The 14,325-nt window shown below is 48.6% G+C and overlaps 1 protein-coding gene and 1 long non-coding RNA gene across 3 annotated transcripts in view; one reads left to right on the top strand and one right to left on the bottom strand.

The window, feature by feature from the left end:
* Positions 1–2,541, bottom strand: part of LOC116153987 (uncharacterized) — a 162,546-nt gene extending 160,005 nt beyond the window's left edge. For both annotated transcript variants that reach the window (XR_010381688.1, XR_010381686.1), the window contains exon 1: positions 2,402–2,541. This is a non-coding gene — a long non-coding RNA (uncharacterized LOC116153987). The remainder of the gene's footprint in view (positions 1–2,401) is intronic.
* Positions 2,542–4,070: 1,529 nt separating this feature from the next.
* On the top strand, positions 4,071–9,182 carry DLX6 (distal-less homeobox 6). Its single transcript, XM_031454938.2, has 3 exons — positions 4,071–4,683; positions 5,927–6,120; positions 7,950–9,182. The coding sequence occupies exons 1-3, from the start codon at positions 4,242–4,244 to the stop codon at positions 8,199–8,201; spliced, it is 888 nt and encodes a 295-aa protein (XP_031310798.2). The 5' UTR covers positions 4,071–4,241; the 3' UTR covers positions 8,202–9,182.
* Positions 9,183–14,325: the final 5,143 nt, after the last annotated feature.

Here is a 14,325-nt window from a genome sequence, read left to right as displayed (position 1 = left end):
CAGTCAATGGCTAGAACAGCATAGGACTTTCTTACCCAAAGAGCCCACTCCTCCAGTGTGGCTGTGGGCACGCTGACCTGTTACATCGCGTGTTGGCAATCAGTTGGTATTTGTCTCTAAATAACAGTGACAACCAGAATACAAGCCCTAACACTCCAACATCTTAAAAAGCAAAAAGCAGTCTAGGCCTCAAATCCTGCCTCTTAAAACTTAGTGAATATGACCCTCCCCTACTGTGGGCACTAAAAGAGCCTTAGGCCTCTGACTCCTCCAGATTGATGGCTTTACTTCTACTTTGAATGATAAAGACTTCTCAGGCCTGCCTGCCCTCCTCCTCCCACCCCCAAGGGCTGGCCTGGGTTCCCCAGCAGGCAAGACAAAGAGGTAGGAGCCAGGTTCCGGCAGGCGGCAAGCTGGGTACAGGGGTCTGGAGTCCCTGAGGTCTGGGCTTTCACTTTGAAACCCTGAAGAATCCCGGAGTTCTTTCCTCTGAAGGTGCGGGCTGGACTAGAACAAACCGAGGACGATTCGCCTCCGCTCATTACCAATGCCCATGACCCTGGGCGAAGGACTTGGAAGCCCAAATACGGGGTTCATTTAGAGAGAAGTGACCACGGGCAGCAGCCCCTGCCGCAGCCAGCCACTGAGCGCCAAACTCCTCACACCCAGGCTGATGGCAGAGGCCACACGTGGCAGGCACTCGCCGCTCGCCACCTTGGAGCTCCGTGTGAGGCCAGGCTAGCTATTTCCTCCCGGACTAGACGGAAAGCCAGGCACTCAAGTCTGAAGTTTGGGTTCTACACTGCAAGCGCGCACAGATACCTCTACCAAGCAGAGAGGGACCCTCTGCTCACTTCGTTCCCCAGCCTCTGACTGTCTGAGCCCAATCTGGGTCTCTCAGCAGGTCCTAACAGTGCCTTTACCTTACGCACTAACTGCTACCTCGATGCAGCTGCACACTTGCTCCTCCAGAACACAGTGCTGAGACTTCATCCGCTATCTAACGGGGGAGGGATGAGAGCCCTGTAGCTACTACTCGGGCAATTCCAGACTTCTGGGCTTCCTCAGAAATAAAGCAAACAAGAAGGGCGAGGGGAAAACACCTTTGCAAATACAGGCTGCTACGCTCTGGATCTGGTGCTCAGTACGGGACCTTTCCGGACCCAGCTTCAACCCGCCTGGTTCAGGGTGCGACCAGAGTTGGGGGAAGCCCGCGAAGAAAGCAGTGCACCTGAGAGCACAGAGATACTCATCCGCACCGGGCAGGGGCCGGGGGGTGGGGGTACCTTCACCGTGTTAACAGCAAGCTGCAGGGTATAAAGCAATAAAACTGCCACGTCTACCTGCTGGGTTTGAGGACATTACAAACAAGCTCGGCGCGCAGCCCTGGAGCACACAGAGCACTCCGGGAGGCGGGGGGGGGGGGGCATTCTCTTCTGACTTTCCCTTCTCTTCCCCGCACACGGATACACATCCTATACACATCTACACACACACACACACACACACACACACACACACACACACACACACCAGCCCACCTTTCATTTTTCTTGAAGTCTTTTTGTTGTTGTTTTAATTCACTGCCGATTTGTAAACACGTGGATTGGGTTACTGGTTCGCGTGTTAAAGTGCACCTCTTGTTAAAAGGAGGGGAACAAGGCACGACACTTAAAAATGAATTCAGAGTTACTGAACCGGCTCCCGAGGCTCAAGAAGTTAAGCGCGGCGGGCTAGGAAAGGGAGGGGTTGATGGGAGAGTAGACGCTGCTGCCTTGGGAACCCTGGAGAAAACCCACGGGCAGCGAGTTTCAGGTCATCTGATAAAATGGAGGAAAGAAGGAAAGAAAGAAAGGGGGCGGGGAGGCAAACTATCCTAGCCATGCCTTCAGACCTAGGGCTGGGAGCTGGGAAAATCAATTAACACAAGCCGCTACCGCGGAGCTTCGCGCTGTATGTAAATAGAGTATGAGCTGCCGGGTCTGCAGCCACCTTTTCTGAAATTACAGGGGCGAGCGGCACCACTAAATTCTCCATTTCTCAAGTACCTTGGGTCGCACAACTTATGGAGCCCGAGCGAATAGGGTGTAAAAAAGCTGTCCGTAGTTTTTCCAAAGGGAGACCCAGATTCGTCCCCGCAAACTCTAGACACGTTGACCCGTAGTTGTTAGATTGTACATTTCTCGGCGTGGCCAAAGCCTCGCGGCTTGGATCAATTCCCATACTGAGAGCTGGCGCCGAGCCCGTGGGGGTCTGCATGTCTTGCCCACCCAGTCCCGATCCACAGGCAGTGCGGACGCCTGGTGCCTCCCCACAGCCCCAGGACCCGGACCCGGACCCGGACCCGGGCGCTGCCCGGCCTGCCCTCCTCGGCGCCGGATCCCAGATCCAGCTCTCCTACCTGGTGGGGTGGCCGGGCCAGAGCTGCGCGCTGGGGTTCCTCTGTCTCTGCTCGGCTGCCTCGACCTAAGTGGGTCTGGAGACTATTGGGAGGAAGGCTAGATCCGCAGCCCTGGGCTGCTCCGAACTTAATGTCTTTCCCCAGTCCATCTTTGAAAGAGAAGTGGTTCTACCACCTGGATGTGCGGATATAAATCCCCTTGCAAATAATAAATGGATTAATAATAACAAGGTATGAAGTTCTTTTTATAGAAAAAAAAGGAGAGAATTGAAACTAAATGCGGCAGTTAGACAACCATTTTGATAAGAGGATAATTGAGGCGACACTGGTGTATAATTAGAGGATAATTTATGCTATATCCACTTTTATTCCACCTCCCAAAATAAACCCAGTCCATAATCATTACAGGCAAATTGTTCTGAATTTTATAGCAGCAATTTGAACAAAGTACTGCAGTTAATCATGGGAGATTTTTGTGTATTCCTGATTAGAACTCTAATTGCCTCCTTCCAGAAAGTAAAAATAACTGTAAAACGACTCTATTTTTATCATTAACAATGTTGACAATAAAATAAAATCAATTGGAATTGTAATCGAGAGACAAATTTAGGACGAAGGCACTTTTACTTGGGTAGTTTATATTGTAATCAAGATTTGCCAAACCACTAACCGCATGTATCATTTGCATATATTTGAAAGCATTACAGTAGCTTCTGTTTTCAATAGGAAAAAATGCATTACTGTCAGTCCTCCAACGATTCGCTTTCAGAACAGGCTGCTGCGTTCTGGGGGTAAAAAAAAAGAGCGATTTCTCCCCCTTTTCTGTTCAATATATAGGAAATATGGCCTGAAACGGCAGGAAACTCGCCAGAATGGGGTCTGATTTTTCTTTTTCTTTACCTCCCCCTACCCATGGGGTGGGGCCCAGGTGTGGGGGTTCTTCTTCCGTCTGTGGTTTCAGTAAAGTAGGTCTAGAAAAATCCAAGGTGACAAGGCGCTCCCGCGGGACTGCAGTGGGACTGGGGGCGGGGGGAGGAGGTCAACGGAGAGGGGCTTGCTTTAAATGCAGAGGGCACTGCTTCAGAGCACAGGCAGCCTGCTGGGGTGCAAGGGGACTGCGAGAGAGCAGCCCTCTGTTAGACTGTTCCAAGGCTGCGGTATTGGGAACTGAGGCTCCGGGTTTGGGGGCGCGAGCTGCGGCGGGAGGCGTCGGCGACCGGCGGGGTGGAGGCACCTCCCTCCCCGGAGGCCCAGTGCTCAGAGCCGCGCGGCCCCTGGCTGCAGCTTGGGGCTGGGATTGGAGTTGCCGAAGGTAGGCGAAGAACTCGGCGAGCGGCGCACACACCAGTAGAAGCCGTGCGCCTGTGACGTCAGGGGGCGACTGACCAATGGGGAGGCGCTGCCCTTTGGAGACAAACCATTCGACTCGTGGCGTCTGCATCAAGTCTGAAAGCAGACGCGCAACTTTCGCAGAATCCACCTTAAAATCTCTGCCTTAAACTGCACCAGCCCCCAAAAAATCCAAGGGGGGAAAAGAAGGGGGGGAGAGCAGATTCCCCCCTCCCCCCTCTCCGCTCCCATCCCTCCCCCTTCCTCCTCCCTTTGAGTTAACAAGGCCCCGCTCACTATATCTCTTTATATTAAAAATATATATATTAGAGAAGAGCGAGGGAGAGGGAGAACCACCTCCGCCCCCTCTCTTTTTAAAAAAAATTTTTTTTAAATTTTTTTGCAAGGATCCCAAGAGCTAAGGTGGCTGCAGAGGGGAGAGCGGCGCGAGCCAAGTGGGGGAGGGTGGAGGAAACCCGGGAGAAGGCTTTCTCCAGCCCCCAAAGTTTTGATGATGACCATGACTACGATGGCTGACGGCTTGGAAGGCCAGGACTCGTCCAAATCCGCCTTCATGGAGTTCGGGCAACAACAGCAGCAGCAACAACAGCAGCAGCAGCAGCAGCAGCAGCAGCAGCAGCAACAGCAGCCGCCGCCGCCGCCGCCGCCGCCACCGCAGCCGCACTCGCAGCAGAGCTCCCCGGCCATGGCAGGCGCGCACTACCCTCTGCACTGCCTGCACTCGGCAGCGGCGGCGGCGGCGGCGGCCGGCTCGCACCACCACCACCACCAGCACCACCACCACGGCTCGCCCTACGCGTCGGGCGGCGGCAACTCCTACAACCACCGCTCGCTCGCCGCCTACCCTTACATGAGCCACTCGCAGCACAGCCCTTACCTCCAGTCCTACCACAACAGCAGCGCGGCCGCCCAGACGCGAGGGGACGACACAGGTGAGAGGCCGCTGGGGCAGCTCGCTTCTCCCGCCTCCCGGCTGCCCCCCACCCCGCCCGCCCCGCTCACTTCCTCAACGCCCGGGCCTCCGCCGGCCCCCTCCCCCAGGCGGCCCGGCGCGCCCCCGGCCAGGCCTCGTGCGCGCCCGCTCGCCTGGCGCCTGCCTGCCGGCCTCGCCCGGTCGGGCCCCTTCCCGCCGCCGCGGACCCTCGGCTTCAGCGCGGCTCCGCCCGCCTCGTTCCCTCCTCTCCCGCGCGCGGCTCGGGCCGCTCCTCGAGCTCAGCGAAGGCTTCGCTCAACCAGTTGGCCCCCACTGAGCTCTCCAGCCCGTTGGGTCAGTGAGCCCTTTGCCTCCCTCCTCCCTTCGGGGCTATGACCCGCGTTTGGCAGTACTGGGGACATTTCTGGGCCGGAACTGGGCACCGTGTCTTACTCCCCAACCTGATCTGGGCAGTTAGTGGCCTGCTTTGCCTGAGGCGCCCGGTGCTCTTCGGTGACCCGGAGGGAAGCTGGCGTGGCCTCTGGCTCTGGTTAAGCTGGTGACAATTGGGCTCTTTCCCGCGGGCTTTGAGGTGTCTCCCACCGTCACCCCTAACTGGGCCCCCTCCCTCTGGGTTTTCGATACAATGTTGGCTGCTCCTTTGTTCGCAGAGGTGAAGCAGAGGGCTCAGCACCCGTGGTGGACAAAGTTGCCGCGTGAGACTCAGCCTGCTCGGGTGCCGGTCTGAGCGGCTGGTTGTGTTTTGTTTGGGGTTCCTCTCGGCAAAATCATTTTCGAACACGCCAAGGGATCCTGATGCACCGAGCTTGGAACTAGTGACATCAAGCCAACTGGCCGCAAAAACACTAGGGTGGCTCAAGCACAGCTTAAAGCACTGTAAAACCAGGCCGAGGGGCCCTGCTCCGCAGAGAGAGCAGCCGCCCCGCGGCGCCGCGAGCCCCAGAGAGCAGCCGGCGCCGCCTCCGCTGCGGCCGACCTAGGCTGTTTGCCCCGGGGCCCAGGGCGCTCCGTCAGTCCAGCCACTGCGGATTATTAGAGCCAGAGTCAGGGTCGGAAAGAAGCTTTTGCAACCACTGGGAGCAGCCGGTCACGGTGAACCCAGAGAGGTCGAGGTGGCGTGGGGACGCGTTCAGGAAACCCATGTTGGGCTTTGGGGAGACCTGGAGCAAGCCAGACCAAGCTCAGGGAGACTGCAGCAGTAGCCTCACAGGTGACCTCTCCTCTGTATCCTTTGCTTGCAGATCAACAAAAAACCACAGTGATTGAAAACGGGGAAATCAGGTTCAATGGAAAAGGGAAAAAGATTCGGAAGCCTCGGACCATTTATTCCAGCCTGCAGCTCCAGGCTTTAAACCATCGCTTTCAGCAGACTCAGTACCTGGCTCTTCCCGAGAGAGCTGAACTGGCAGCTTCCTTAGGACTGACACAAACACAGGTAATGCCCAAGAAGCCTAAGTTTCCCTGAAATGCTGACCCCACTTGCAGATGGGCAGGGAACACATCAGGAGGAATTACTGGCCTAGTCAACCAAGGATGGAAGGAGCTTAATGACAAATGCTTTTGCTCCAGTTATGCACTTTCCCAGGACAACAGTTTGGAATACATGACCTGGTATTGAATACTGGGTTTGATTTGCACATCCTCTCAGCCCTCAGCGACCCCACCCCAGCCTAGTGTCCTTTGAGGACCAAATGTACAATCTAATCAAGTCCTATTCCAGAGTAGAACAACATGAAAAAGAACAAACATGTAGGAGAAATAGAAAAAGATGTTCAGGCCAAGAGGCAGAATAAAACTCATGTTTTCTAAGGATCCTTTTGTGGGCCCTGGTGTTTAATAAGAATTTCAACTCATTGACATTGAAAGAAAGTATTATGAAGTGAAAAGGCGAGTTAAGCCAGGCAGGCATAGGCACCAATAGAATTTAGTAGAGGGACCAAGGTGCAAACTATCCATCCTAGGATGGGTGAGGAGGGCTTTTCAGAAAATTGCCCTAAACTCAGTACTTAAATCATCCTGGGTGACTGGCTGGTCCAGGCTGAGGTACCCCCCTGGAGCACAGAACTTGGGAGCAATGGCAGAGCCAGAGATCAAAGAGAAATGCTCCCCCACATTATAGCAGGTGAAGCCTCAGTTAAGTACAGTTGCTGAAGTTCTCCTGTCTTACTAATTTGAAAGACTTATGGGGCATTTCAGACTTCACAGGAAGGGGTTTGTGTGGGTATATTAGGACCCTGGTCATAAAGCCAGGCTACAATCACCTGTGGGTTTTGTCCTTGTCGATTAACTTAGCTGCGCGGGGTGGTAGGCCTCATCTACAATGGGTGATCTTCAGCAAGAGGACTTCAGGTTTTATGAGACTTGTGCTGGGGAATGATTGTGTGGTGCCTTAGAACAGATGCTCCTTAAGCTCTCCTTTTCAATTCAGCCTGCTTTCTCTTGCCATGTTACCACTGGAAATATTATAGGTTTAATATGAAAGGATTCCTGCTACTCAGTAACTTGTATTCCTCTTGAAAAAGAGGATTTATAAGCCTAAGTAATTTTAAAAGTAAAGGAAGCTGCACCCTAGAATGTCCTTCTTCAATTAAAGAGATGTGGGATGTTAGCTTAGATATGCTCCCACCTAGACTTTGACATTCAGTGACTGCACTAACAATCATGATCACAATTTGACTAAACAACATACAAAGTAGGAAATGAGTGAGGTACAGTCCCTAATCCCTGCAGGATTATAGGGATATATTTATGTCAGAAGAAAGATGCTCCGTGTAGAGTCTGTGCCACATGCAATATATGCTTAGGTATACCCAAGCCATTTGGTTATAAATATCCAAGCTTTAATCTGTTCATAGTCATTTGCTCACAGTACATACACAGAGATGCCAGACTATTGGAGGAAGTGCGTTCAGTTGGCTTTGATCTGAAAAATTCTCCTTTTAAAAATCCTCCTTTAGACTTTGAACCCAGCTGTCTCGTTCGCCTTTATTCTCGTTTTATTCTTGTTTATATTATTGAGTCAAAATTAGACTTGCATCTAACTGAAGAGTTCCAATGACTTTAGGTGTCCAGACAAGGTATCTAGTAAATGACGGGGACAAGGTGGGTGGAGGAGAGGGAGAGAGGGGGTGGCTAGAAAGAAGTAGAGGAAGGTGGGGTCTTGAGGACTTGGTGTTTGCGGGTCCCCCACCCCACCCCCACCCCACTATAGGCACCAGCTCGGTATTTTTCGGGCCTAGTGATCACTGCTGCTTTTCGTTCCAGGTGAAGATATGGTTTCAGAACAAACGTTCTAAATTTAAGAAACTGCTGAAGCAGGGCAGTAACCCGCACGAGAGCGACCCTCTCCCGGGCTCGGCGGCCCTGTCACCGCGCTCTCCGGCGCTGCCTCCGGTGTGGGACGTTTCCGCCTCGGCCAAGGGCGTCAGTATGCCCCCCAACAGCTACATGCCCGGCTATTCGCACTGGTACTCCTCACCACACCAGGACACGATGCAGAGACCACAGATGATGTGAGTTGTCCGAGGGAAATCGATACCCTAGGGAAACGTCTGAACAAAGCAAAGAGAATCCGGGACCTGCTGGCATCTGTCAAACCGAGCCAATGAGCAGGCTCTGGAGAACTCTTAAGTGTGGCCAGACGTTCTGGGTGCTGGCTCCCTCTCTCCCCTGCTTTCCCTCTGTCTCTCTCTCTCACTCTTTCTTTTGTCTTCTTCCTTCCCACCTTTCTTTTCTTTTTTCTTTCCTTTCCTCATCTGCCTTTTCCCTTGAGCAGTCTCAGTAATTGATCTTGCATCTTAGAAACAGAGAGAGTGGGAGAGAGAGAGATTGAGAGAGAGACTGGTTTCTACACCAGCACTCATGAAACCTCTCACTGTAAGGATATTTTCCCTCACCCCTTGGGATCCAGGCTCCGAGCCGCTTCTCCTCTTTGGGAGTATCCATCAAAATGACTTTTTTTTACAGACATTTTCCCCCACCAGAAGAATCTGCGCAAACATGGCAGCGTTTTTACTTGTTTAATGAGCTTAAGACATTACATGATGAAAGAGAAGCATTTCGGACTCCTGCATTTTTATTTACAACCCCAGACTGACAAACAAGGAAAGAAAGAAAAGAAAAGGAAAACACCCTCATATAACAGCCCTTCTCTAAAGAAAAAGGAAAAATCGGCTGTAAGATTAGAACATTGCCACAAAGGGAACGCTGCATGTTTTATCAAAATGCAATGAGCAAGAATGATGATTTAAACAAAACAAAACCACTCTTTCCCCACCCCTACCCTCAAACCCTAAACTGGAATCAGGAAAGACAGAGGAAACAAGCAAAATCGCCATTCTATTGCTTTGATATCTTTACTAGGTGAATTGGTGGCATTCACTAAGCTAATAGGGACGTTTATATCAAGAAACATTTCTGTATATATTGTTGAATTTTAGTTGTACATATACTTTGTATGTTTTTGTCTTCTTTCATATATGGAGTAAAAGCCACAAAATGCTGGGAGTGTCCTGTATATTTCTCTCTGTGTGTCTCTATCTCACCACCCCCTCCTCCCTCCCTCCCAGTATATTTTCTATCACTCTTAAAAGAATTCTTATTTCCTAATATGGGAAACCCTGTATATAAACATCAAGTGCCTGCAAAGATATCAGTTTGCAGCACTAGCCTTTGTCTGAAGTACATTAACCATGGATGCTCTCTCAGCTTCCTTTATATATTACATTTTTATTGTAATTTCTGCATATTTATCTATTTTTAAAAATCATTGGAATGCTCTATCCCCAGGTTAACCTCTAGACATCCAGTAGTTTCCAGTGCTGAAACTGAGCATTTTCCTTTCCCTTTCCTCAGCCACGATAATACAGCTGTATTTGTCTTTGTTTGGAGGCAGGTTTTTTTTTTTTTAACAAAAAAGAGGAAAGAATAAAAGAGAAAAAAGAAAGTAAATGCACAATTATGACTACTTAATGTCTACAACCCTTTGCAAGCTAACTAGATAGAAAAAATGCACGATCCTGGATGAAATACATCCTTCCGATCTTGTGGAAAGCACAGAAATAATGAAAATGAAAAGTCCTTTCGTCACACAAGCAGGAAGCCCCATACTGCGAGAATTAATGGCTACAGACCTGGGCATCCTTCAAATTATGAACCTTGAAACCACTGAGCCATTTATCAGAAGTCAATAGAGATACTCAGAGTGCTCCATATAATGACAGCGACATACAGTCGTGCAAAAGGACAGTCACTATAATTAGACACAAAGCAAAGACTACTTACCAATATACCCGTTCCTTTTTTTGTTGAGCAACTTCCACGCTCAGTCTTCAGAATGGCTTAAAACCGATCAGTCTTGTCATTTTCTAGCATTCGCATTGTTACATTAGGAAAAATGTTTTCTTTTCTTTTTTCCCCCTTCCTACTGTGAAACTTTGGGTTCGTAGCTCCCCAGGATCAATTCTGAACAAAGCCTCCAGCTGCAGTGCCATCCAATTTGAAGCAGACATTGGGGACAATTTAAGGTTTTTATCCACAAGAAGGTTTTTTTCCATTCTCTTAAATGCAGCCATAATTAGAGTAATTTTTCATGTAGCCCGCTGATTACAGCGTTTTTACCGTCAAAGATAATTACCTGTAATTTTCTTCCACTTTTAATACTAAAAAGCCATCTTTATTTAGATTCAGGAACAGGAAAGGCGAAACAAAAGAGGGAAATTATTCTGTTATTCATACACAAATTGCAGAGACGTAGGACCTAAAATTGAAAATTAACCAAAATTATAATGCTGAAAAGAATGGAAGAGGCTGCAGAAGTACAGCTGGTAGTAGGGCTTTGCTGAATTATTCAAATTACGTTAGAGAAAAAGCTACCATACATTGAAACCAACACTAATTTTTCTTAAAAAAAAAAAAATTCACCAGACACATGCCAAACCACTGTGAGTGCATGGAATTCTGAAACCCAGAAAATGCATTTTAACACATAGGAGCTGTTGTCATGATGCGCCTGCCTCCATCTCTCAATCTTTTAATATGAGTTTAATTAAACAAAAAATTCTGCCAAGGAGTCTTTCCCAGAACTGGCTTTGGAATTGGGCTTCTTCTGGGTCCTCTGATCCTCAAGGGTTAATAGTTTCGCTCCTTAGAATGTATTGACCCCGTAGTAAACTGATTCCCCAGAGAAGAATTGGTAGGAGGGGCGTGGGCTAAAGGCAGCGCCCAGTCGCGGTGCCTACTACGCCTCCCAACGTTCGAACTTCTCCGGAGTTCGAGTTCTAGAGCCTCCTTCGGACCATATTTTTCAAGTAAAAAAAAAAAAAAAAAAAAAAATAGCTGCGAGGGGTGAGGGTGAAGGGGAAAAATTTTTTTTTCTCGGCGCCAATAAGTATCTTATTATCTTTTAACACAATTTAGTCCAAAGGTTCCTGCCGCCTGGAGAAAAGCCTTTCTGAACTGGGGTGAGGGAGCCAAAGATTTCTCAGGCTCCTGCACTTAACCTCTGTAGCTGCTTCCAGTGTCTACAGGGTCAGGAAACAGCGTCATCTATAGATGGAACTGCACCGCTTCTTGCGAGAGTCTTCGTTGGTGCGTTCCTAAATCAGACTGGTTCCCTGGCTCCGCAGCTCGGTTTTGCGTCTCAGCCAATCGTGCCCCTCCAACCGCAAGGTCGCGGGGTTTGGGTCTCGCGGGCAATAGTTCTACGGTCGGCATCCCCCCCTTCCCCACTATCCCCCCACCAGCTTGAGGCAAAGACCCTGTAAAGCAGTCCTGAAGGGTTTCAGAGGCCAGTTATTCCAGAAACTTTCTCCCAAGTAGAGGAAGGCGTCAAAGGGGCTATAAAGTTGAGAGATTCAGGCTACACCTGCCCTTGCCAATGTCCGCATACCTGTGATGCTAAAGGAGAACTTGTCCCGAGCTCCGTTTGCTCTTTCGACGCCCCCAAATTCTTCATCGCCATATGTAAAGACCTCAATGGATTCGCCTAGGACTAGCTTTGAGTGACAATTTTTCAAATAGATTTTAGCTTGGCACCTCCAGTTGGCTCCCTCCACACCTTACAGAAACCTGGTGCATTCCTCAGTCTCCAGTCACAAGCTGCACCAAATATCAACAGCACAGAAAGCAAGAAAGACAAATCGAGTTCTTAAGGATCCCTTTCTTTCCCGAATCCTTTTACTCACCAGAACGACAAACCCTTTATTGTTAAGGTGGGTAAAAGGTTAGAATTGAAAATCGTCTCTAAGGTTTCAATCCATAATAAATTACAATAGCAACACATACAGCTTGGAAAGTGTGAGAAGAGAAATATGAACTGTGTCTTGAAGTATGCAAGAAATAAAAACTTACCCCCAGTGAATATCTCTTAAGCAATGATCAGGGTCTAGAAATCTATACTGAACAGAAGCAGAGGAGAATATTTTTCTGAGTCTCAGGGCAGAAGCTCTTTCTCTATATTCTTGGTTGAGTGAGCACATCCAGGTGTGAAATTGTTTGCACACCCCAGCACCTCTTATATTGCCAGCAAAATTAGCTGTTATTACTGTCACTGTTTAGTGATGGTTAGCGTGATACAAAAAAAAAAAAAACTGCTGTAATCAAGACCTGGCGCATCTTTGCAAATTACAGATAATTGTAAACGTCCAGATTATGATAATAGCATCCTAATCCAGCCTGCAATATAATTATTACAGAGTGTTACATCTGAAACTGTCCAGTAGGGCTAATTCAACCATTATTTAGACCCTATTTTTGCACTGCAAATGGGTTGCTGAGTTGAAAATGTACGATTGTAATTTCACAGGGCACTCAATGAGTAATGGTATAGGAAGAGGAAAAATACAAAAGTGAAATGTGAACAGTAGCGATCAAATCAAACCCTGAAGGACAAAAGAGTGTTTGATTCATATGGGAAAAGAAGAGTGGGAATTAAGAAAATAGCAAATCAGTGGTCTGAAGCATTACGTGTCCAAATCCTCAATATGTGTAGGACTGATGTGTTTGCAAGGGCTGCTACATCTGCTGCTGCCTGGAGTCTGAAATAATTTTTCTTTTTCTTTCTTTTTTTTAAACCTGTCTTTTTTCCCCTTTTCTCTCCTAAAGCATTATCCTTGTTTTAAAGAAGTGCCCCTCCCCCAAGCAAAGAGCATTTGTCAGTTTCACCATTGTTTCCACCAAGGCGGCCTCAGAGTGTGCCTGTCATTTGTTTATGAACATTTTCTTAAATGAATTTGCAGTCCCTCTTGTCATCAGAGAAAAATGCCCCAGGTGTTGGTAAGTGTTCCTGAACTCCATCTCCTTCTCTTTCACAGAGAACAAGTTATTTGGAGTCCTAAAGGATATTAGCAGAAAATATATTAATTGCTGCTAATCAAATAAAGCTGGCCTGGAAGCTGTCCTTTCACTTGGCTTGGCTGGCTTTTGCCTTTAATCCTATCATTAACTTTTATTAATTAACACACCCCTTCTCATGTAAATCAGCCCAGTTGCCTATTTTGCTTCAAGTCACTGATGTACTTCTTTCTGTATTCCAGAAAGTCCAGTATTTTTGATAAAGGACTGTCCTTGCCTCAAGATATGGTTGTAAAATATCAAGGTCAGTCTCCTTAAACTGTGGAGGGACCAAAGAGAGAGGGAGTTGGAGAATTACAGCAAGAGAGTCTGAAGAGAGGCTGGAGCACTGTGCTGGTTCCAGCGTGAAAGCAAGCCCTGGGTTCCAGCTGCTGCCTCCTGGAGAATGAACCCCACCCAGGCTGAGACTTCTGGAGTCCAGTTCTGGTTCCTGGTAAGGACATCCTGGTCAGGGATTCCTAAACTTCTCTTGTATTCCCAGGAGCTCAATTTTTCCACCATGAGCACAGAGAACTTCCTGGGCATCTTTTCCAGCCCCTAGGACAGTGTGTGATGATTCTGCCCCCTCCCACTACCTCACAGACCCTGGAGCTGCCCAGCCAGGGCCACCCCGCAGGGTGGCAAGCAGGCTTCCTGGCTCCCATGAATTTAAGGGCAATAATGAAACGTCCCCTGTTTAGTGACCCTTGTTTATAGATGAAAGTTGAGTCCATATCCTGTCTCTTCCCGCCCCCCCCCCCGCCCTCTTCTCCCACCTTGCAAATGACAAGTGGCAGAATTAGTCCTTGTATGACAACAAGCTTCCAGTGACAGATTTCTATCTTCTCGGCTTTGCAAGGGGGGGGGGGATGCTTTAAAATAAAATATAGCTTGGGGACTGTTTACCGCCCTTCACCCCCTCCCAATTAAAAAAATTACACTGCACATGGTGGAGATTTGACAGAGAATCGTTACTGAAACTTGGAGGCTGTGTGTGTGTGTGTGTGTGTAGAATGGTGTGATGAAGTCATTTTTTTTTCCTTCCTGCGGCGAAAGGTCGTAATGTGTGGTATTTCACGGTTTTATATAAATCTTGGTTTAGGATGTGGAACAGACTCAATAATACGTACTCTTTTGGCAAAGAGACTCCTTCGGATCCCCATAAATCAGAAGTAAATACAAAGTCCCAGCGAACAAAAGAGCAGAAACATTTAATTGCTGCAAAACAGGACTCTCTTCTCTTTTACAGAGAGATTCAGGTAAATTCCCTCGGTTCCTATCTTTACTGTTAGAACTCGACATATAAAAC

This window comes from Camelus dromedarius, chromosome 7 (assembly GCF_036321535.1).
Source record: "Camelus dromedarius isolate mCamDro1 chromosome 7, mCamDro1.pat, whole genome shotgun sequence".
Lineage (NCBI taxonomy): Eukaryota > Metazoa > Chordata > Mammalia > Artiodactyla > Camelidae > Camelus > Camelus dromedarius.
This window is presented reverse-complemented; position numbering and strand designations above follow the sequence as displayed.